The following is a 21,726-nucleotide window of genomic DNA, read 5'->3' as shown; positions in this document are numbered from 1 at the left end:
AGGTGGGAGGGCTGGGGCTGTGGGAGGCAGGCCTGGGTGTGACCACCCACAACACGCACATGAGGCGCCTGGGCACTGACAGCCCTGAGGAGTGGCGACAGGGGAAACAAATGCAGGCCCGGGCGCCATGTGACACCGTGAGCGCTGAGGGCACGTGGGGCAAGAGGAGGTGTGTTTGGGCTGCGGCAGACACAGAAGATTTCCTGGAAAAGGGGCCCAAGCCAGCCCCAGAGGATGGGGAAGGTTCCGCCTGCCCCTCCTCCAGCCGGGGCTCTCCTCGCCAGTTCCCAGGGTGACAGTTCAGTCTTGAAACTGAAAGCAAAGCTGAACCAAGAACACAAACCCACACACAGCACAGAGGCCACGCTCTCTGGCGGGTGGCAGCGGTGGTGGTGAGGGTGGGGAGTGCCGACGAGAACAGGGTGCGTGGCCCGCCTGTCCCCCGGTCTCCAGGCTCTCTGGAAGTTTGGCTCCATCTGAGAGTCCCATCCCTGAGAGCAGAGGCAGGCCACTGCTGGTCCTCACACAGCACAACCCCCACAGTGAGGCAGGCATGGGTGTGACCACCCCCACTTCTTCCTCCGTAGACATGGCTCCTCAGAGCTAACTGACCCCCACTCCCAAGGTAAAATTAGGCTGACTTCACCTGGAGTCAGGCAGAGTCAGAAGAGCACTCTGTATACCCACAGACCCCCACTCAGCCCCTCACACGATTCTTCCCCCAAGCCAAGGGAGTTACAGGGATTCTCCATGCTGCCACCTTGTCCATGAGGCCAGGCCGGGCGCCCTGACTCCCCCTATGGCCATGCCCTGGGGATTAGTCTTCAGGGTGGAGAGAGTGCAAAGTTCCTCCATCTGTCAGTTTCTCCAGGGGAAGGCGGGGAGGCAGGGAGGGAGGCTGTGTGTCTTTGGGACTAGCGTGAGATGCCTATGCTGGTGACCCAGACAGGCACCAACACTCAGCCACTTCCCGCTGGAGGCCATTCAGTTGACTTCCTCTCTCTCCTTCTTTCTTTCCCTGACCTCTTTCTTCTCTGTCGCTTTTCTTCTCTCCTCATCCTCCCCTTTCCACCACTCCTCTATTGGCAGTCTGCCTTAGCATGGCAGGGTCCCTCTGGTTCATAGGCAGTTCCGGCAACGGAGCTCAAGGAAGGTGACTTACTCACTGTCCCCATCTCTCCCTTCTCTCTAGGTCGCTCCTGTGGTTGGTCCAGCCCAGAATGCAGCCTTGAGCCTGGCTTAGGCCACCACCTATTCCAGCTCTCTCCACCCCCTATTTTACCGCAGCTCGGGGGGTAGGCTCTAGGCTCCAAAGTACCTGGGTAGTGTCTCTTCATCAAGAAAGCCCTACAGTTCTGGAGGGCTCTGATAATCCCATTGTCAGCTCTCTGAAAAGACAGCATGGCTATTACCCTACAGCCCAGTGACCTGATCTTTGAGTTCGCAAGCAACGGGATGGATGATGATATCCACCAGGTATGGCCCCAGAGAACAGAGCACAGTCAGCCCATGTGGACAATCAGATAGACACAGACAGCCAGGCAGACAGCCAGGGAGCCAGCCGGCTGCACAGCTAACCAATCAGCAAATATCCATCAAGCACCTACTATGCTCAGGGCACTGGGCCTGCGTGCCAGCCAGTCACTCATGAGGCTGGTCCGGAGTCACCGGGCAGTCATTTAGGGAGCTGGCTGCCCACATGCCATCATCGAGCCAGCCAAACAGCTGCTAAGTACATCAGCTGGGCTGTTGGTTAGTCAGCAACATGAACCGAACGCATAAGGGGTACACTGACCATCGAATGCATTTTTCGGCCACTTCTCTTCTCCCAAAGTGTCACAGTGAGAAAGCTGTGGAGACAGCCACATAGCAAGAATGAGCGCTGCCAGCTGAACTGTGGATGAGTGTCCAGGCCCTGACATTTTCAGAGTCATCTTTTTGGCCCCAGCCTGAGGATCCGGGGCAAGCTGGAAATGAGGTCTTTTGGTGGGAGGAAGTTGGAAAATAGGACAGGATTCTGGCGCTCACTCAGGTCCTCACTGCTCCATACCTTCCCTGCACTGGCACGTTTTCTGTGCATTTAGATGTACCCATTGAATGGTGTCCTGGCAGACTCATCACTGCCCTCCATTCTCCTCCTTCCACAAAATGGAGAGAGAAGAGGCATCCAGGCACAGTAGAAGGAATGGAAGATTAGGAGTCAGGAGCCCTGGGTTCTGATCCCAGTTTGGCCACAATGTCACCTGAGCAAGTCCTTTCCTTTACCCTATTTTATTTATTTTATTTTATTTTATTATTATTATTTTTTTTTTGAGACGAAGTCTCTCTGTTGCCCAGGCTGGAGTCCAGTGGCATGTTGTCGGCTCACTGCAACCTCTGCCTCCCAGGTTCAAGCCATTCTCCTCAGCCTCCCGAGTAGCTGGGATTATAGGCACCTGCCACCACCCCCGGCTAATTTTTGTGTATTTTTAGTAGAGACGGGATTTCACCATGTTGGCCAGGCTGGTCTCCAACTCCTGGCCTCAAGTGATCTGCCCAGCTTGGCATCCAAAACTGCTAGGATTACAGGCGTGAGCCACCACGCCTGGACCCCTACCCTATCTGACTGCTGTTTCCCCATCTTCACCAAGAGGCGATCCAGCTGGATTATCTCCAAAGGGCATTCCAGTCTAACTCAGATGCTCTCTATTCTAAATCCTGTGAGGATGGAAAACTGTCCAATCTCTAGCGGCCTACCAAAGCCTGCCCCCTAGTGGCCTTTGAGCACATTGGACATTCTGTCTACCTCCTTACCTAAAGCAGCTCTATTTTATTGAACATACGTGGTGTGCCTAGCCTTGTGGAGGGCATCAGACAAGGAGAAAGGAAGAAAAATCTACCATACATGAGTTCTCAATGCTACTTGTCATTTTTCATTTGTTTCTAGTCCACTCAGCAGTTGTTTCTTTTCTTCATAGAGACTGTTTTTCACAGAAGCAGTTCTTACCTTCCAACCTATTCCTCCACCCTCAGTGGACAGCCTCTCCTCCAATCCACAGAGAAGTTCAAAGCCCAGGATGCCCTCAATTTCCCTCTCTTCTCTCTTTTTATCTGTAATATCTGTTCTTGTTTCCTTCCCACTGGCCCAGGAGAAAGAAATGTTACTTTTCCTTGCAAGGGTAACTCCCAACCTCTGTACTTAATCTGTTCTCTCCTGCATCCTTCAAGACCTCAAACCGGCCGGGCGCGGTGGCTCACGCCTGTAATCCCAGCACTTTGGGAGGCCGAGGCGGGCGGATCACAAGGTCAGGAGATCGAGACCACGGTGAAACCCCGTCTCTACTAAAAATACAAAAAAAAAAAATTTAGCCGGGCGCGGTTGTGGGCGCCTGTAGTCCCAACTACTCGGGAGGCTGAGGCAGGAGAATGGCGTGAACCCGGGAGGCGGAGCTTGCAGTGAGCCGAGATCGCGCCACTGCACTCCAGCCTGGGCGACAGAGCGAGAGTCCGTCTCAAAAAAAAAAAAACAAAAAACAAAAACAAAACAAAAAAAAAACCCTCAAACCATCCATCACATCCTGTCTCTCGTATCTTTTACTTTTCATTTTTATTTTTTGAGATGGAGTTTCACTCTTGTCACCCAGGTTCCAGTACAGTAGCACGATCTCGGCTCACTGCCACTTCTGCCTCCTGGGTTCAAGCGATTCTTGTGCCTCCGCCTCTGGAGTAGCTGAGATTACAGGCACGCATCACCACGCCCAGCTAATTTTTGTATTTTCAGTAGATACGGGGTTTCACCATGTTGGGCAGACTGGTCTCGAACTCCTGACCGCAGGTGATCCGCTTGCCTCGGACTCCCAAAGTGCTGGGATCACAGACGTGAGCCACCGCGCCCGGCCTCCCGTATCTTTTAGATCTCTCAGATTTCTTTCCTCAACTTTGAACATCTTTCAGATGTCCCCAACCCGAAAAGAAAAACAACTCTCCCTTCTGTCCCCACCTTCAAAATAGCACCTTTTTAGTTCCTTTCTTCCACCCAGGGTAGTCTCCACACTCTGTTTTTACTTTCTTACCTCCCTTTCACTCTTTTTTTTTTCTTTCTTTTTTTTTTTTTTTTTTTTGACAGGGTCTCACTCTGTCGCCCAGGATGGAGTGCAGTGGCTCACTGCAGCCTCAACCTCCCCAGGCTCAGGTGATCCTCCCACCTCAGCCTCCCAAGTAGCTGGGACAACAGGCGCATGCCACTGCACCTGGCTAATTTTGTGTGTATGTGTGTGTGTATATATATCTCTCTACAGAGAGAGAGAGAGAGAGTTTTGCTCTCATTGCTCAGGCTGGAGTACAATGGCGCGATCTCGGCTCACTGCAATCTCCATCTCCTGGGTTTACGTGATTCTCCTGCCTCAGCCTCCCAAGTAGCTGGGATTACAGGCGCACACCACCATGCCTGGCTAATTTTGTATTTTTAGTAGAGACGGGGTTTCACCATGTTGATCAGGCTGGTCTCAAACTCCTGACCTCAAGTGATCCATCTGCCTTGGCCTCCCAAAGTGCTGGGATTACAGGTGTGAGCCACCATGCCCGGCCTAATTTTTGTATTTTTTGTAGAGATGGGGTCTTGCCATGTTGCCCAGGTTGATCTCAAACTCCTGAGCTCAAGCAATCCTTCTGCTTCAGGCCTCCCAAAGTGCTGGGATTACAACAGGTGTGAGCCGGCCAGGCGTGGTGGCTCACGCCTGTAATCCCAGCACTTCAGGAGGCCAAGGCAGGTGGATCACCTGAGTTCGGCAGTTCGAGACCAGCCTGACCAACATGGAGAACACCTGTCTCTACTAAAAATACAAAATTAGCCGGGCGTGATGGCGCATGTCTGTAATCCCAGCTACTCAGGAGGCTGAGGCAGGAGAATCGCTTGAACCCGGTAAGTGGAGGTTGCAGTGAGCTGAGATTGAGCCATTGCACTCCACCCTGGGCAACAAGAGGCAAAACTCTGTCTCAAAAAAAGAAAAAAAGAAAAAGAAAAAAAAGGAAAAGACAAAGAAAAACAACAGGTGTGAGCTACCACACCCAGCCCCTTTCACGCCTCTTAGGAAACTACTTTTATTTTGAAATGTATGATAAATACAAAAAGGTGCATAAATCATATTTAGATATAGACATGTATTAAATGAATACCCAGGCCCTTACCACCCAAATTAAGAAATAAAACATTACCAGTCTCCTACAAGCCCCTGATACCTAACACTTAATGAGAGCTTAGTCTACGCCAGAACCTGCTCTGAGTGCTTTATGTGTATTGATCTGTTTAAACAATCCTAGGGGGTCAATCATGTGATCACTCTCATTTTATAAATGGGGAAACTGATACACAGAAAGGTTTGGTAACTTGCCCAAGGTCATAATGCTAGTGAGCAGCAGAGTTTGGTCTCAAGCCCAGGCACTCTGGCTCTAGATCAGCACAATCCAACAGAATTCTCTGGAATGAGGCCAGGCGCGGTGGCTCACGCCTGTAATCCCAGCACTTTGGGAGGCTGACGCAGGCGGATCACGAGATCAGGAGTTTGAGACCATCCTGGGCAACATGGTGAAACCCCGTCTCTACTAAAAATACAAAAATTAGCCAGGCGTGGTGGTGTGTGCCTGTAATCCCAGCTACTCAGGAGGCTGAGACAGGAGAATCGCTTGAGCCCGGGAGGTGGAGGTTGCAGTGAGCTGAGATCGTGCCATTGTACTCCAGCCTGGGTGAGAAGACCAAAACTCCATCTCAAAAAAAAAGAAAAGAAAAGAAAAGAAATTCTCTGGAATGCTGGAAATGTTCTGTTTGTGCTGTCCATTATGGGGCCACTAGTCACATGTGGCTATATAGCACTTGAAATGTGGCTAGTGCAATTGAAGAAATGAATTTTTAAGCTCTCCAAAGTTTTTATTTACCTCTAAATTTAAATAGCCGCCCGTGGCTAGTGGATATCATCATGCACAGTGCAGCTCTAGACGCTAGGACCTTAATCACTATACCCAACTGCTTACCTCCGTCTGTCCTCACTGAGATCCACTGCGACTTGGCCTGGGACCCCAGCACTGCCCTCACACTGATCTAGCCAGGGTGACTGCCCACAGCCAAATCTAAAGGTCTTTTATCCATTTTTATTTCTCTGGATCCCTCAGGAACACTACACAGAGAGGACCATTCTCATTCTTTTTGCATGAAAAAAAAAAAAAAGAATTATCATCCACAAACAGTTCTTGAGACTAAACAACAACAACAAAAAGAATTATCAACATTCCCATGAAAGAAAATTTGGAAGATACAAAAAAAGTAGAAAGGGGGAAAAAAATCATTCAAAACTCCATAATGAAAATAAAACCATGGCCAGGTGTGGTGGCTTATGTCTGTAATCTCAGCATTTTGGGAGACTAAGGCGGATGGGTTACCTGAGGTCAGGAGTTTGAGACCAGTCTGGCCTACATGGTGAAACCCTGTCTCCACTAAAATACAAAAATTAGCCAGGTATGGTGGCAGGCGCCTGTAATCCCAGCTACTTGGGAAGCTGAGGCAACAGAATTGCTTGAACCTGGGAGGTGGAGGTTGCAGTGAGCCAAGGTCGTGCCTGGGTGACAGAGGCAGACTCTCATCTCAAAAAAAAAAAAAAAAAAAAAAAAAAGAAAAGAAAAGAAAAGAAAACTATGATTAACATCCTGGTACATTTGCTTCTATATAGAGGTTTTTTTCTTTTTTTAAATAGAGATAGGGTCTTGCTATGTTGCCCAGGCTCGTGTATGAACTCCTAGGCTCAAGCAATGCACCCGCCTCAGCCTCCTAAAGTGCTGACATTGCAGGCATGAGCCACCACATGCAGCCTCTATATGGAGTTTTTTTTTTTTTTAAAAAAACACATGCAGTCATACTGCTTTTTAATTTCGCTTTGCTTAATTTCAGAACACTTATGTTCTCTAGGGGTTGAATTCTCATCTCAATTTTCTTATCTACTCCAAGGGACTGAGCGACCACCAGCTCCCTTTTGAACTCTTAGACACTTATTTTTGACTCCCTGATAGGCATCTCTATTTCAGATGTCCCAAAGGTACCTCAAGCTCACCACATCCAGACATTGTAGCCCTTATCTTGGTCCACAGCCCGCTCTTCCTCCTCTTGGGCCCTCCCTTGGCATGAGCAGTATCTCCATGTCCCTGTTGAATAAAGCTGGAAATTGAACCCCTCTCCCCCATCCAGGCAGTGACTGAGTCCTGACATTTCTACTTCTATAATGCCTCTGTTCTGTCTTCATTCCCACTGTCATTGCCACAGATGGAGCCCGAAGATGTCTGAGCCCCTAACTCTGGCTGTGAACTAGGTCCCCAACCCTGACTCTAGGCTGAATCCCTCTGTCCCCCGACTATAGGTTGAGCCCCTTGCCCTTGCCATCAACTAGTCTATTCCCAATGGCCTTAGAATGAATCTAATCCTCGTAGACTGAGCCCTAACCTGGCCACGGATTAAACCACAACTACAACCAGTTAAAAATGCTTGCCTGGCCAGGCGCGGTGGCTCATGCCTGTAATCCCAGCACTTTGGGAGGCCGAGGCGGGCGGATCATGAGGTCAGGAGATGGAGACCATCCTGGCTAACACGGTGAAACCCCGTCTCTACTAAAAATACAAAAAATTAGCCGGGTGTGGTGGTGGGCGCCTGTAGTCCCAGCTGCTCGGGAGGCTGAGGCAGGAGAATGGTGTGAACCCAGAAGGCAGAGTTTGCAGTGAGCTGAGATTGCGCAATTGCACTCCAGCCTGGGCGACAGAGTGAGACTCCATCTGGAAAAAAAAAAAAAAAGAGCTTGCCCTTGGCTGGGCGCAGTGGCTGTAATTACACGCCTGTAATCCCAGCACTTTGGGAGGCTGAGTTGGGTGGATCACCTGAGGTCAGGAATTCGAGACCAGCCTGGCCAACATGATGAAACCCTGTCTCTACAAAAACTACAAAAATTAGCCAGGCATAGTGGCACACGCCTGTAATCTCATCTACTTGGGAAGCTGAGGTAGGAGAATCGCTTGAACCCAAGGCGGAGGTTGCAGTGAGCTGAGATCATGCCACTGCACTCCAGCCTGGGCGACAGAGCGAGATTCTGTCTCAAAACAAAAACAAAAAGAAAAACAAAAACTTAAAGTGCTGGTGGTGCAGAGCTAACCCATCTCTGTTGATCAAGAACCCACTGAAAGCATCACCTAATGAGGCTGGACCCAGAGTGATGTCATCCTATACAAAGGACAGTCCCTGATGAACCCAAGAATAAGGACTTGCACAGAGGGCCAGATTCTGGTAGGGTGGGTTTGCTGGAAGAGCTGGGTGGGTCTTGAACCACATCCCTATCTTCTCCATAGCTGGAAGACCCCTCTGTGTTCCCAGCTGTGATCGTGGAGCAGGTACCCTACCCTGATTTACTGCATCTGTACTCGGGACTGGAGTTGGACGACCACAATGGCATCATAACAGACGGGACCTTGTGCATGACGCAGGATCAGATCCTGGAAGGCAGTTTTTTGCTGACAGGTCTGTTCCCTTCCTGGGCAGAGAAGGTGTGGTAGAAAAAGGGGTTGTGTCTTTAGGGAACAGCAGCCCACAATGGCTTCTAGTAACCCCGTGCAGAATGGGCAAGGCCACCAGCCAAAAAGTTGTGCTGCTTCACAGAGGAGGGAACTATCTTAGTAGATTCATGGTCTGTGGAAATGGGGTGGGACGATGAGGAGTGAAGACCAGATGAGGGGGTGGAGAGTTAGGTCAGGAGGGGTGCTGGGCCCTTCCTGGCTGTCCCTCAGTACCTCTGGTCAGGGTCCCCTGCTTCTCCCTCACTTAGCACTCACTTCAGGGTCAGCGTGAAGGATGCTTACCACCATCCTTTCTTCGGGCTGACCCTGATTATAGCTGTACCCCCTGCCTTGTGCCCTGAGGGAACTTTTCTTCTCTCCTCCCACCATGGAACCGGACCAGATGACAATGAGGCCACCTCGCACACCATGTCAACTGCAGAAGTCTTGCTGAATATGGAGTCTCCCAGCGATATCCTGGATGAGAAGCAAATCTGTAAGTTTGAACCCCAGTGCCTGAACTCAAGGCAACAAAATAATTCCATTTAAAAATATGAAATCCGTGTATTGGTTTCTCAGGCATGTGTGCACACAGGTATACATGCACCACACCCACCGATATACATATGACTTTTATCCTTTTGTATTTTGCTGACGGGTTTATTTCAATTAGCACGATGTCCTTAAAGTCCATCCATGTTGTAGCATGTGTCAGAATTTCTTTCCATTTTCAGGCCAGGCGCAGTGGCTCACGCCTGTAATCCCAGCACTTTGGGAGGCTGAGGCGGGTAGATCACTTGAGGTCAGGAGTTCGAGACCAGCCTGACCAACACGGTGAAACCCCATCTCTACTAAAAATATAAAAACTTGCTGGGCATGGTGGTGCAAGCCTGTAATCCTAGCTACTCAGGAGGCTGAGGCAGGAGAATCACTTGAACCCAGGAGGCAGAGGTTACAGTGAGCTGAGATCGCGCCATTGCACTCCAGCCTGGGTGACAAGAGTGAAACTCCATCTCAAAAAAAAAATTTTTTTTTTCCGTTTTCAGGCTGAATAATATTGGCCAGGGTGCCTTTCTCAGGCCCCTCTGCTCTTTTGCTTAGCTCCCAGGAAGACTGAGAGATGCAGCATGTGGCTCTTTTAGAAATAAGTGATCCGGGCCGGGTGCGGTGGCTTACACCTGTAATCCCAGCACTTTGGGAGGCTGAGGTGGGCAGAATATGAAGTCAGGAGTTCGAGACCGGCCTGGCCAACATGGCAAAACCCCATCTCTACTAAAAATACAAAAATTAGCCTGGCGTGGTGGCACATGTCTGTAATCCCAGCTACTTGGGAGACTGAGGCAGGAGAACCCGGGAGGCAGAGGTTGCAGTAAGCCAAGATCGTACCATTGCACTCCAGCCTGGACAACAAGAGCGAGACTCTGTCTAAATAAATAAATAAATAAATAAATAAAATAAGTGATCCCTGCCCATCTTACCAAGATCCTAACTCCCCAGAGGGCCCCCAAAGCAGGCTCTTCCCAATGCCCCTCAGGCAGATACACAGGAGGGTCCCCCCAAATTGCCTTCTCCCAAGGGGTGCTATGGCACAGTGAGGGAAAGCAAACCATAAAGCTGAAATATGAGATATTTCTAGTCCTGACTCTCCCCAGTATTCATCCAGGATCCAACAATCGGTGCCTATTTGTACTGGGCACAAACTTACTGTGTGATCTTGGGTACATGACTTCCCCTCTCTGGGCCTGTCTCAGTTTCCTCATCAGGAAAACACAGGAATGGGGCTACACGATCTCTAAGGCCCCTTTGAGTCGTAAAATGAGCCAAGGACTAAATTAAGGTGGCCCTTTACCTGGGGTGCCGCCTAGATCTTCCCCACCACCAGCAGTGGGCTATAAATGCGGCAGCGGTGATTGGGGCCAGCTCGTGCCCACAGCTCTGCAGATGTTTCCTCTCCTCGTGGTACAAGCCACATGAAGCATTTTCAGGTGTATCCTGTGTCTGGGGTTCGGGGGAAGAGCCCCCCTGCCCTCCCTTGGAACCTACCCATCTCTCCAGCTCTGGGAGACCCCGCTCCAGCCCTGCCCTGGGCCCCGCCCACCTCAGGCCTTTCTCCTTGCAGTCAATACCTCCGAAATGCTTCCAGACTCAGACCCTGCACCAGCTGTCACTCTGCCCAACTACCTGTTTCCTGCCTCTGAGCCCGATGCCCTGAACAGGGCAGGTGACACTAGTGACCAGGAGGGGCATTCTCTGGAGGAGAAGGCCTCCAGAGAGGAAAGTGCCAAGAAGACTGGGAAATCAAAGAAGAGAAGTAAGTGGGGAAGAGTGAGTGTATGTGTGTCTCCGAGGGGATGGGCGGGGCGTGGGGGGCGGTCAGGGCTTATGGATGTGTTATGAGGCCAGCTCTCCGGCGTGACACGGATGGACCAAAAGGCCTCCCTTCTGTAAAACCTGGCCTCATCCATTAGTCTGCCAGTAGGCTGACATTTCCCATGCTGCCCCTGTCTGCCCTGGATCTGCATAAACTCTTTCAGAAACATTAATGATCTTGATAGGTTGAATCCTAGGCTCGGCGTTTGGACACCAGGCTCGGACCCCTGGCCAGTCCCCGGACCTCTGGGGCCTCAGCCTATAAAAGACTAGTCATGCCGGGTGCTTATCTCCCTCTGCAGAGCTTATAAAGCCGAGCCATATATGAGAGAGGACTTTGGGCTTTCCCAAGCCCCGGTGTTATTGATTTACTCAGGCGATGGCTGCTTGATACTGCCTTGTCAGCATGGCAACCAAACCTCAGCACCGCACTGACCTGTACAACAGCGGTGCCTTTAGGCTGCCTTTCCATATCAGAAGTTAGGCTAGGCAGATTCTGTTCTCACAAAGGTGACTTATTTGCAAGCACTCGGTTTCTCCACATTGTAGCCATGTTGCAGTGCTACCCTGGGGGCCTGAAAATGAGGGTGCAGAGGCCTGAGGGCCGTGGCTGTGGAGAGCAATCTGGGGCCTCCAGCCCCAGTGACCTGCCTCCTCCTTGTTGGCCTTGTCACAGCCAACTCGGCCAGCTCCCGGGCCCTCTCTCGGAAGCTGCTCCTCATCCTACTCACCTTTCCCTTATAGTCCGGAAGACCAAGGGCAACCGAAGTACCTCACCTGTCACTGACCCCAGCATCCCCATTAGGAAGAAATCAAAGGATGGCAAAGGTACGGACAGCTGGGACTCAGGTGAGGTGGGGAGGGAGCCCCTTCCCTGCTGCCAGGGTGCCCCAGCTGCCCAGGCTGCCCCTCATGGCCTGCCCCTCTGCAGGCAGCACCATCTATCTGTGGGAGTTCCTCCTGGCGCTTCTGCAAGACAGAAACACCTGTCCCAAGTACATCAAGTGGACCCAGCGAGAGAAAGGCATCTTCAAACTGGTGGACTCCAAAGCTGTGTCCAAGCTGTGGGGGAAGCAGAAAAACAAGCCTGACATGAACTATGAGACAATGGGGCGGGCGCTAAGGTAGGAGCTGTTGGGACACAGAACCCCTGCCCTGGGGATCACCAGCCCTTCCTTAAGTCCAAGGAGTCCTCCTCGCTTTTGTGGAGACCTGATTGATCATAAGGAAACGAGTCTCGTAACTTTCCTCTTAGCTTGCTCCTATGTCCATTCCCCAGGCCTTCTTTTTTCTTTTTTTCTTTTTCTTTTTCTTTTCTTTCTTTTTTCTTTTTTTTTTTTTCTGAGACGGAGTCTTGCTCTGTCACACAGGCTTGAATGCAGTGGCACGATCTCGGCTCACTGCAACCTCCACTGCCTGGGTTCAAGCGATTCTCATGCCTCAGCCTCCTGAGTAGCTGGGATTACAGGCGGATGTCACCACGCTCAGCTAATTTTTTGTATTTTCTTTTTCTTTTCTTTTCTTTTTCTTTTTTTTTTTTGAGACGGAGTCTCGCTCTGTCGCCCAGGCTGGAGTGCAGTGGCACAATCTTGGCTCAATGCAAGCTCTGCCTCCCAGGTTCACGCCATTCTCCTGCATCAGCCTTGCAGGTAGCTGGGACTACAGGCGCCCGCCACCACGCCTGGCTAATTCTTTTGTAATTTTAGTAGAATCGGGGTTTCACCGTGTTAGCCAGGATGGTCTCGATCTCTCGACCTCGTGATCTGCCCGCCTCGGCCTCCCAAAGTGCTGGGATTACAGGCGTGAGTCACCGCACTTGGCCTAATTTTTTGTATTTTTAATAGAGATGGGGTTTCGCCATGTTGGCCAGGCTGGTCTTGAACTTCTGGCCTCAAGTGATCTGCCCACCTTGGCCTCCCAAAGTGTTGGGATTAGGGGCCTGGCCTCCTTTTTGCTTTTTATAATGGAAGAGCAGTTCAGCATCCCCTCTTCCCCAAGAAGGGCTTTCTTTACATCTGCAAGCCAGGGCCCCAGGGAGGTGGGCTTGAGTTGTCCTAGAGGTGGTCTCTCAGGCTGGGGGATTGCTGTCCTCGCCATCCATCCCCTCACTCTCAGTTCCCTCCTTCAGTCATTCCCTGTCCTCTACCCCAAAGCAGGGGGTTGGAGGGGGTGGCATCTGAAAACCTTTCTGTGATCCTTTGAGTCCTCAGGGGGAAATCTCAGGAATGTCATAAAAGCCTTCCAAGTCCAGGTGTTGACATATCCTTTCCCTTGCCCTTGGGCCCTCAGCTGGCTCCCCAGCCAGCCTCACTCAGCCTCATGCTTGCCTAGCCCTGGGAGAGGAGCGCTGGGGAGATGGAGGTAGAAGGTCTCCCACCCAGCTCCCGGCTAACTCCCAACTCCCCACCCCTCTTCCTCTAGATACTACTACCAAAGAGGTATCCTGGCCAAAGTGGAAGGGCAGAGGCTGGTGTACCAGTTTAAGGAGATGCCCAAGGACCTGGTGGTCATTGAAGATGAGGACGAGAGCAGCGAAGCCACAGCAGCCCCTCCTCAGGCCTCCACGGCCTCTGTGGCCTCCGCCAGTACCACCCGGCGAACCAGCTCCAGGGTCTCATCCAGATCTGCCCCCCAGGTCAAGGGCAGCTCTTCTTGGGAGAAGCCAAAAATTCAGCATGTCGGTCTCCAGCCATCTGCGAGTCTGGAATTGGGACTGTCGCTAGACGAGGAGATCCCCACTACCTCCACCATGCTTGTCTCTCCAGCAGAGGGCCAGGTCAAGCTCACCAAAGCTGTGAGGTAAAGGCACCCAGGTTGCATGAGTCTTCACATAGTACATCACTTTGGGGTTCAGTTTTCTTTTTTCTTTCTTTTTTTTTTTTTTTTTTTGAGATGGAGTCTCGCTCTGTCACCCAGGCTGGAGTGCAGTGGCATGATGTCTGCTCACTGCAACCTCCGCCTCTCGGGTTCAAGTGATTCTCCTGCTTCAGCCTCCCGAGTAGCTGGGATTACAGGTACCCACCACCACACCCAGCGAATTTTTGTATTTTTAGTAAAGACGGGGTTTCACCATGTTGACCAGGCTGGTCTCAAACTCCTGACCTCAAGTGATCCGCCCGCCTTGGCCTCCTAAAGTGCTGGGATTACAGGTGTGAGCCACTGCACCCGGCAGGGCTCAGTTTTCAACTTCTTGCCAAGCTCTGCTCTGTCTCCAGGCTCATGGGATCCTCCCAGAGCCATGGAGAAGCCAGTAGGGCACTTGTTGGTCAAGAGAGGGAAAGTCACTTGCCTGAGGTCACATATCCGGGGGCTTACACAAGAGCGGCTCCCCAGGGAGCCACCAGGGCCTCCGTGTCCTGGCCCATCCTCCTAAGCCTCCTCTATTCTAGAAAAGAAGCAACAGAGAATGTTCTAGAGCCGCCTGCTGTGAACCCCTTGGGACCTCCAGGCGTACCCGGCAAGCTCTCACTACTTCTCATCCCCACTAAGGGGCCTCCGATTTTCCCTGAGAAGGTTGGACTTGTTGGGTTATGTGTATGGACCTCCCACTAAGCTGGCGCGGGTCAGTGAGACACCCTTTCGAGGAGGGCAGGCAGAAGAGTGGAATGGTGAGGAAGATGAGCTCTGGGGTCACAAGGCCTGCTGTGTAGTGCTTACTCACCTATGTACACTCGCTGTGTAAGCACTAGAGCAGGGACTCACATCGAGGCCTTGTGAGACCCCAGCATCCCCACTTGGAAGAAATCAAAGGATAACAAAGGTATGGCTGGTCTTGGAGCAAGTTATTAATACATAACCTCTCTGTGCCTCACTTTCCCCAATCTATAAAATCAGATTGTTCTTATTCCACTTGTGGGCTGTTTTCAGGATTGAGTGAAATGCCACATGTCAATCACTTAGAATGATCCCTGACCTATAAACCTATATACTAAGTACTTAATAAATGTGAACTACAGCTGGGCACGGTGGCTCACGCCTGTAATCCCAGCACTTTGGAAGGCCGAGGCAGGTGGATCACCTGAGGTCAGGAGTTCAAGACCAGCCTGGCCAACATGGTGAAACTCCGTCTCTACTAAAAATACAAAATTAGCTGGGTGTGGTGGTGCTTGCCTATAATCCCAGCTACTTGGGAGGCTGAGGCAGGAGAATCGCTTGAACCTGGGAGTCAGAAGTTGCAGTGAGCCAAGATTGCGCTACTGCACTCCAGCCTGAGTGACAGAGCGAGACTCCGTCTCAAAAAAATAAAAATAAATAAATACATGTAAATAAAAATTAGCTGGGCATGGTGGCACACACCTGTAGTCCCAGCTACTTGGGAGGCTGAGTCAGGAGGATTGCTTGAACCCAGGGCTTCAAGGCTGCAGTGAGCAATAATCGTGTCACTGCACTCCAGCCCGGGCAGCAGAGTGAGACCCTGTCTCTAGAAAAAGAAAAAAAAGCAACAAAACAGCAAAGAAATCGACAAACACCTTCAGCTCCATTCCTCTCTGCCCCGCTTCCTAACCAGCTGGGGGACACCTCCTGCCTTAACCAACTCTGTTCTCTGTTTCTTCTCAGTGCGACTTCGGTGCCCAGCAACATCCACCTAGGAGTGGCCCCCGTGGGGTCGGGCTCGGCCCTGACCCTGCAGACGATCCCGCTGACCACGGTGCTGACCAATGGGCCTCCTGCCAATACTACTGCTCCCACTCAGCTCGTTCTCCAGAGTGTTCCAGCGGCCTCTACTTTCAAGGACACCTTCACTTTGCAGGCCTCTTTCCCCCTGAACGCCAGTTTCCAAGACAGCCAGGTGGCAGCCCCAGGGGCTCCACTGATTCTCAGTGGCCTCCCCCAACTTCTGGCTGGGGCCAACCGTCCGACCAACCCAGCACCACCCACGGTCACAGGGGCTGGACCAGCAGGGCCCAGCTCTCAGCCCCCTGGGACTGTCATTGCTGCCTTCATCAGGACTTCTGGCACCACAGCAGCCCCTGGGGTCAAGGAGGGGCCACTGAGGCCCTCCTCCTATGTTCAGGGTATGGTGACGGGGGCCCCCATGGAGGGGCTGCTGGTTCCGGAAGAGACCCTGAGGGAGCTCCTGAGAGATCAGGCTCATCTTCAGCCACTTCCAACCCAAGTGGTTTCCAGGGGTTCCCACAATCCGAGCCTTCTGGGCAACCAGACTTTGTCTCCTCCCAGCCGCCCCACTGTTGGGCTGACCCCGGTGGCTGAACTTGAGCTCTCCTCAGGCCCAGGGTCCCTGTTGATGGCTGAGCCTAGTGTGACCACATCTGGGAGCCTTCTGACAAGATCCCCTACCCCAGCCCCCTTTTCCCCATTCAACCCTACTTCCCTCATTAAGATGGAGCCCCATGACATATAAGCACAGGGGTCAGGGCAAGTGTGACCCACCAGGCAAAATTGAGCAGCATTTTCATAGGGACCGACTTCAGTAGCACACCTGCCCCTGCATTTCAGTGGGATGTCAACACACTTGACCCCCAGTTCCCCAGCTCTGCCTGGTGTCACTGTGGCCAAACAGTGCCCAGCTTAAGCATCCCTGGCATCAGACTATGGCCTTCAAGAGCACTAGGGGATATGCTTTTGCCAGCATAATGGGCTGACTTGGTGATGGAGGGAAAAACCCTTGGGCCAGGCAGAAGTTTGTGGCCAGGGTCTGTGCAGCAGTTTCGTGAGAAGAGCGCTTCTACTTGGCTCTATCTCACTGGCTGCATTCCCTACACAGGGAATTTACTACCCCGTATGTGACTATCCCTGTATGTACTTGTGTGTACTTGTTGGTCTGTATCTTAGTTTCTTTGGGGAGGACAGGGCTGTAGCTGTGAGGTCTTGTCTCCAAAGGTGTGTGTATGTCTCCGTGGATCAGCCACAGGGATAGGGATTTTGTTTTTAAGGGAAAGCATTCTCTAATTCCCTTTGTTCATGCCAAGATTCAGTTGCTCTGAGACTATGGGGTACAAGTTTGATCCCCTGAATCTGGAGATGTTGTAGAGCTGGAACGAGTGCAGAGTAGGAACGCTTTGATGCGCATGCACATTGGGGAAGATGCGCTCCTCAGGGACACGAAGGCCGAGTAGGATAAAACCACGATGGGAGGGAAGGGAAGTCAGCTCTGGGAGCAGCACTCACTGGCTGGACCAAGGTACTCTTCCTAGAGTTTGCCGTGTTAGCAACCACAGTCACCATGCGGTCAGGCTGGAATCGTGGGCCACCCCAGAGTGCTTTGCTGAAGGATTAGACAGGGGTGAAGTGCCCTCCAGCCTCAGAGCTAGCCACAAAGCCCCCAGTCAGAGCTGAATTCATTGAATATTTGTGCCTCGGGCTTGGGCTGTTTGTGTGATACCAGCCCCCCGCCAGACAATAGCCTTTGCTGACACCCCAGCCTACTTCCCCGATCCTGGGCTCCCTCTTGATAACTTTTTGACATTTTCCAGCTGTCAGGCGTCACTGGGGCTAGTCCAGCAGCGACCTATATGGGGCCCACCCCCATTCCTGCTCAAGCACGGGCACCTACCACATGGTTTCTGCTGCTCAGCCTGCCTGCAACTCACCTCAAAGGCGAACCAGCCTGCCTCCATGATGACTGCAGCAGACCTCCTCGGGTGGACCGATGCCCCTCATCTCCCACTTTCACACCTAACCCTGACTCCTTCACCAAGAAGACGGGAGTCGGCAGCCGGGAGTTCCCATGGCACCTCTCTCTCTTCGTGGCTCCCTGCTTCCCCCTTCCCTCTTTCCAAGGAAGGGTCAACCTATTCTCTCTCAAAGCCAACCCCTAGGCCAATGGCCTGGATCTCCTCCCCTCTCCCTTCTTTAAACGAGCTTGCTTCCCTCTTGCCAAGTTTGGGGCAAGGCTAAGAAATTTCAGCCACAGAAACAACTCTATTATCTGGTGACTTTGGGTAATGTGAATCAGTGCCTGAGGACCTTTGCTGTGTCCTTGGTACAAAACCATCCACTTGACCTAACTACCTCCCCTGGCCGCGCTCTCGCTCTTCTCTTCTTCGCCAAGCCAATTATCACCCTCTCCCACTCTCTTCTTCTCCCTGCCCCCTGGAGGGCACTGCGTTTAGTTGTGCAAATGTATTTTCTATGCGTGTTTCCAGCAGTTGGCATTAAAGTGCCTTTTTCTAATAAAATCAGTTTATGATGAGTTTCCTGATGGTTGAAAGTGAGCATCTTGATAAAGGGTCACCATTAAAAAATTTTGCACAAAGGTGCTGCATGGGTTGGGGTAGCCCCATCCCCACCTGAAATCTGGTTTCTGCCACCCCTACTCCAACTCCATGGAAACTCATTGCTGGAAGGTCATCAGTGACCTCGTGGTGAAATCAAATGTCTTCTTCACAGTCCTCGACCCTCGTAAGCACACACTAGCTGGGCTCTCCTGCGTCCCCCTTCACCCTTTCTGGGGCTGGTTCTTCACCTACCACTTCCAATGTGGCTGTTCTTCAAGAATCTCATCCATTTGGGGCTCATTGTGGCTCCTCGGAGATGGGTCTTAAATCTAGAGCTCCAGTCCCACCCTTTCTCCTAAGCACCTGGCTCACATTTCCAGCGATCTGCTGGACATTTCCACATGGATACTTGTCAGCCCCTTAAAGATAGCCCCTCTATTGAGTCAGAGTCTTGCTCTGTCGGCTGGAGTGCAGTAGCATGATCTCGGTTCACTGCAACCTCTGCCTCCCAAGCTCAAGCGATTCTCCTGCCTCAGCCTCCTGAGTAGCTGGGAGTACAGGCACACACCACCATGCCCGGCTAATTTTCGTATTTTTAGTACAGCCAGGATTTCACCATTTTGGCCAGGCTGGTCTCCAACTCCTGGCCTCAAGTGATCCACCCACCTTGGCCTCCCAAAGTGCTGGGATTACAGGCGTGAGCAACCACGGCTGGCCAACAATGGATTTTTTAAATTATTTCCACACTCACAAAAAACCTTTCCAAGATGATGGGTTGATGGGTGCAGCAAACCACCATGGCACATGTATATCTATGTAACAAACCGGCACATTCTGCACATGTATCCCAGACCTTAAAGTATAATAATAATAATAATAAATCAAGCAAACAAAAAGGCCATCATGACTTGCCTATTTCTGTTAATGGTGCCACCGTTTTCCTGACCTCTTAAGTTTGAAATTTCAGAGCCGTCTGATCGTTCCCTTCAATTCACCCCCATTCCCCTCTCCCATCTCCTGAAGTCCAGCGTGTGGTTTGCAATGTCCGTAAAACCTCGCCTTTATTCCACATGCCCAGAAGCCCCCACCCCAGCTCAGACTACACACAGGCTCCCGGTGTGATGTCTCAACCCCTCCCATTTGCCCTTTGATAAAATGCCCTCAGTGACGACTCCTGGCCTATAGGTAGGGGTGATACTCAAAACACTTCATCTCTAATCCTTTCTATACTTAATCCTTTCATTGCTGAAGCCAGTCCAGGGGTCCTGGAGTAGGGATGGGGGAGCACTTGGGCTCAGGGCAGTAGCTCCGGAAGTATTTTAAGCTTAGCATCAGCCCTGTCTTCAGGACAAAGCTCCAAGTCCTTGGCCTGCCATCAAGACCCTTCACCTTTGGGTCCTAACTGACTTCCCCAGTCAACTCACCCTGCTCCTCCTGCCACCACTCATACCCCAAGGCACTGCTCCAGTCAAACTGATGGATTTGCTGGCCTGTGAACATGCCTCTGTTTACAATTTCCAAACTCTGTGCTTTTGCTCTTATTATCTACTATATATAGTCTAAGCCATTTTAAACCTGGAAACCAAGATCCTCCATTTATCTTTTACCTGCTCTAGGCAATACAGACAAACTCAACATTATTTACACACTCTTGTGTTTTCTTAATGAATAATCCTCCCTTCTATGTATCTTTTCCTTTAGAAATACAATCCACTGGCTGTGCATAGTGGCTCATGCCTGTAATCCGAGCACTTTGTGAGGCTGAGGCGGGCAGATCACGAGGTCAAGAGATCGAGATCATCCTGGCCAACATGGTGAAACCCCGTCTCCACTAAAAATACAAAAAGTAGCTGGGCATGGTGGTTGGCACCTGTAGTCCCAGCTACTCGGGAGGCTGAAGCAGGAGAGTCACTTGAACCCAGGAGGCGGAGGTTGCAATGAGCCGAGATCGCGCCACTGCACTCCAGCCTGGCGACAGAGTGAGACTCCATCTCGGGGTGGGGGGGGAAACACACACACACACACACACACACACACACACACACACACACACAAGAAAAGAAAGAAAATCCATCCCCAGCCAGGCACGATGGCTCACACCTGTAATCCCAGCACTTTGGGAAGCTGAGGTGGGTGGATTACCTGAGGTCAGGAGTTCGAGACCAGCATGGCCAATATTGCGAAACCCCATCTCTACTAAAAATACAAAAATTAGCCGGGCTTGGTGGCACGTGCCTATAATCCCAGCTACTAGGGAGGCTGAGGCAGAAAATCCCTTGAACCTGGAGGCAGAAGTTGCAGTGAGCCGAGATTGCACCTGGGTGATCAGAGCAAGACTATCTCAAAAAAAAAAAAAAAAAAGGTACAATCCATCCTTCAAGATCTGATTGGTTCCGCTCAATCAGAATGTCCTTCCTATCCTCCTAGTACCAATTAAATTGTGTCCCTCCTTCAAGACTCGATTCATGGACTCTGCCTCCCCAGACCAGCCTGTCCTAAGTGAGCTATTTTAAACTTATTGTAATTGCCACTCTTTCAGCAACTGATCATGAACACCCTGTGACATCTCTTCCATTATAATCACAAACTGTTACTTAAATCTTCAATGACCTGTACCTATTTAGTGTCCCCAATTAGTACATTACCTCCTTGAATAGCGGGAGGGACTGTATCAACCACGTACGGTGGCACAGTACAAAGCATCAAGGAACGGTTACTGATGGAGCCGGTGGGAGATGGGGACCAAACTTTGAGGTAGGTGGCCTCTGACCTCCCCTCTGCCCAGGCACTCGCCCCAGGTGCTCCACTGCTCTGGGCCTGCCCTCCCTGGCTCAGTGCCCTCATGGTATCCCCAACCCCACCCCCCACCTTAGCACTCAAACTTTGTTACTATTTTGAACATCCTCTACCTCTAAAGCAACTTCCCTGTCCAGTTTCTTTCTTACTCCAAGTGTGAAACTAGCTAAACTGATTAACCTGTGCTGATATAGTTATGGGAGAGGGCTAGAGTAGAACCTCAGGAGACAGGTTAATTTTAACCAGAGTCAAGTGGCAATAAGTCTCTGCCTTTTCGTGGTTTAATGGAGTCAGGAGTCAAGAGATGACCCTCATCTCCCAGCAGCTGATGTTACTCCCTCCTCTGGGTTCCCACAGCACTTCGTTTTATTTTTCTGAGATAGAGTCTCCCTCCCTTACCCAGGCTGGAGTGCAGTGGCGCAATCTTGGGTCACTGCAGCCACTGCCTCCGGAGTTCAAGCAGTTCTCCTGCCTTAGCCTCCCGAGTTCAAGCAGTTCTCCTGCCTCACCCTCCCAAGTAGCTGTGACTACAGCTGCGTGCCACCACGCCCAGCAAATTTTTGTAATTTTAGTAGAGACAGGGTTTGATCAGGCTGGTCTCGAACTCTTGACCTCAAGTGATCTGCCCACCTCAGCCTCCCAAGGTGCTGGGATTACAGCCCTGAGCCACCTCACAGCATTTTGTAAATACCTCTTATGGTAGCACTTAGCACACTGCAGTTCCTTAATGACCTGTTTATGTAGGGTTCCCCGCCAATAGACTGTGGAGCTCCTCAAGGACAGGGACTGTGTGTTAGTCGCTGATGTATCCCCCAGTGCCTAG

At 51.3% G+C, this 21,726-nt stretch overlaps 1 protein-coding gene across 4 annotated transcripts in view; it reads left to right on the top strand.

Annotated features, from left to right (window-relative positions):
* The window catches only part of ELF4 (E74 like ETS transcription factor 4), a 47,470-nt gene extending 29,388 nt beyond the window's left edge, over window positions 1-18,082 (top strand). For 3 of the 4 annotated variants that reach the window (XM_005594557.5, XM_005594555.5, XM_065538004.2), the window contains exons 2-9: window positions 1,193-1,476; window positions 8,356-8,524; window positions 8,963-9,055; window positions 10,679-10,870; window positions 11,674-11,757; window positions 11,861-12,053; window positions 13,351-13,728; window positions 15,487-18,082. In XM_005594557.5, coding sequence (XP_005594614.1) covers window positions 1,402-1,476; window positions 8,356-8,524; window positions 8,963-9,055; window positions 10,679-10,870; window positions 11,674-11,757; window positions 11,861-12,053; window positions 13,351-13,728; window positions 15,487-16,291 — 1,989 coding nt within the window. In that variant the 5' untranslated portion in view covers window positions 1,193-1,401 and the 3' untranslated portion in view covers window positions 16,292-18,082. The remainder of the gene's footprint in view (window positions 1-1,192; window positions 1,477-8,355; window positions 8,525-8,962; window positions 9,056-10,678; window positions 10,871-11,673; window positions 11,758-11,860; window positions 12,054-13,350; window positions 13,729-15,486) is intronic. The other variant, XM_005594558.5, reaches the window with a different exon arrangement.
* The last annotated feature ends 3,644 nt before the right edge of the window (window positions 18,083-21,726 follow it).

The sequence above is a fragment of the Macaca fascicularis genome, chromosome X (genome assembly GCF_037993035.2).
Source record: "Macaca fascicularis isolate 582-1 chromosome X, T2T-MFA8v1.1".
NCBI lineage: Eukaryota > Metazoa > Chordata > Mammalia > Primates > Cercopithecidae > Macaca > Macaca fascicularis.
This window is presented reverse-complemented; position numbering and strand designations above follow the sequence as displayed.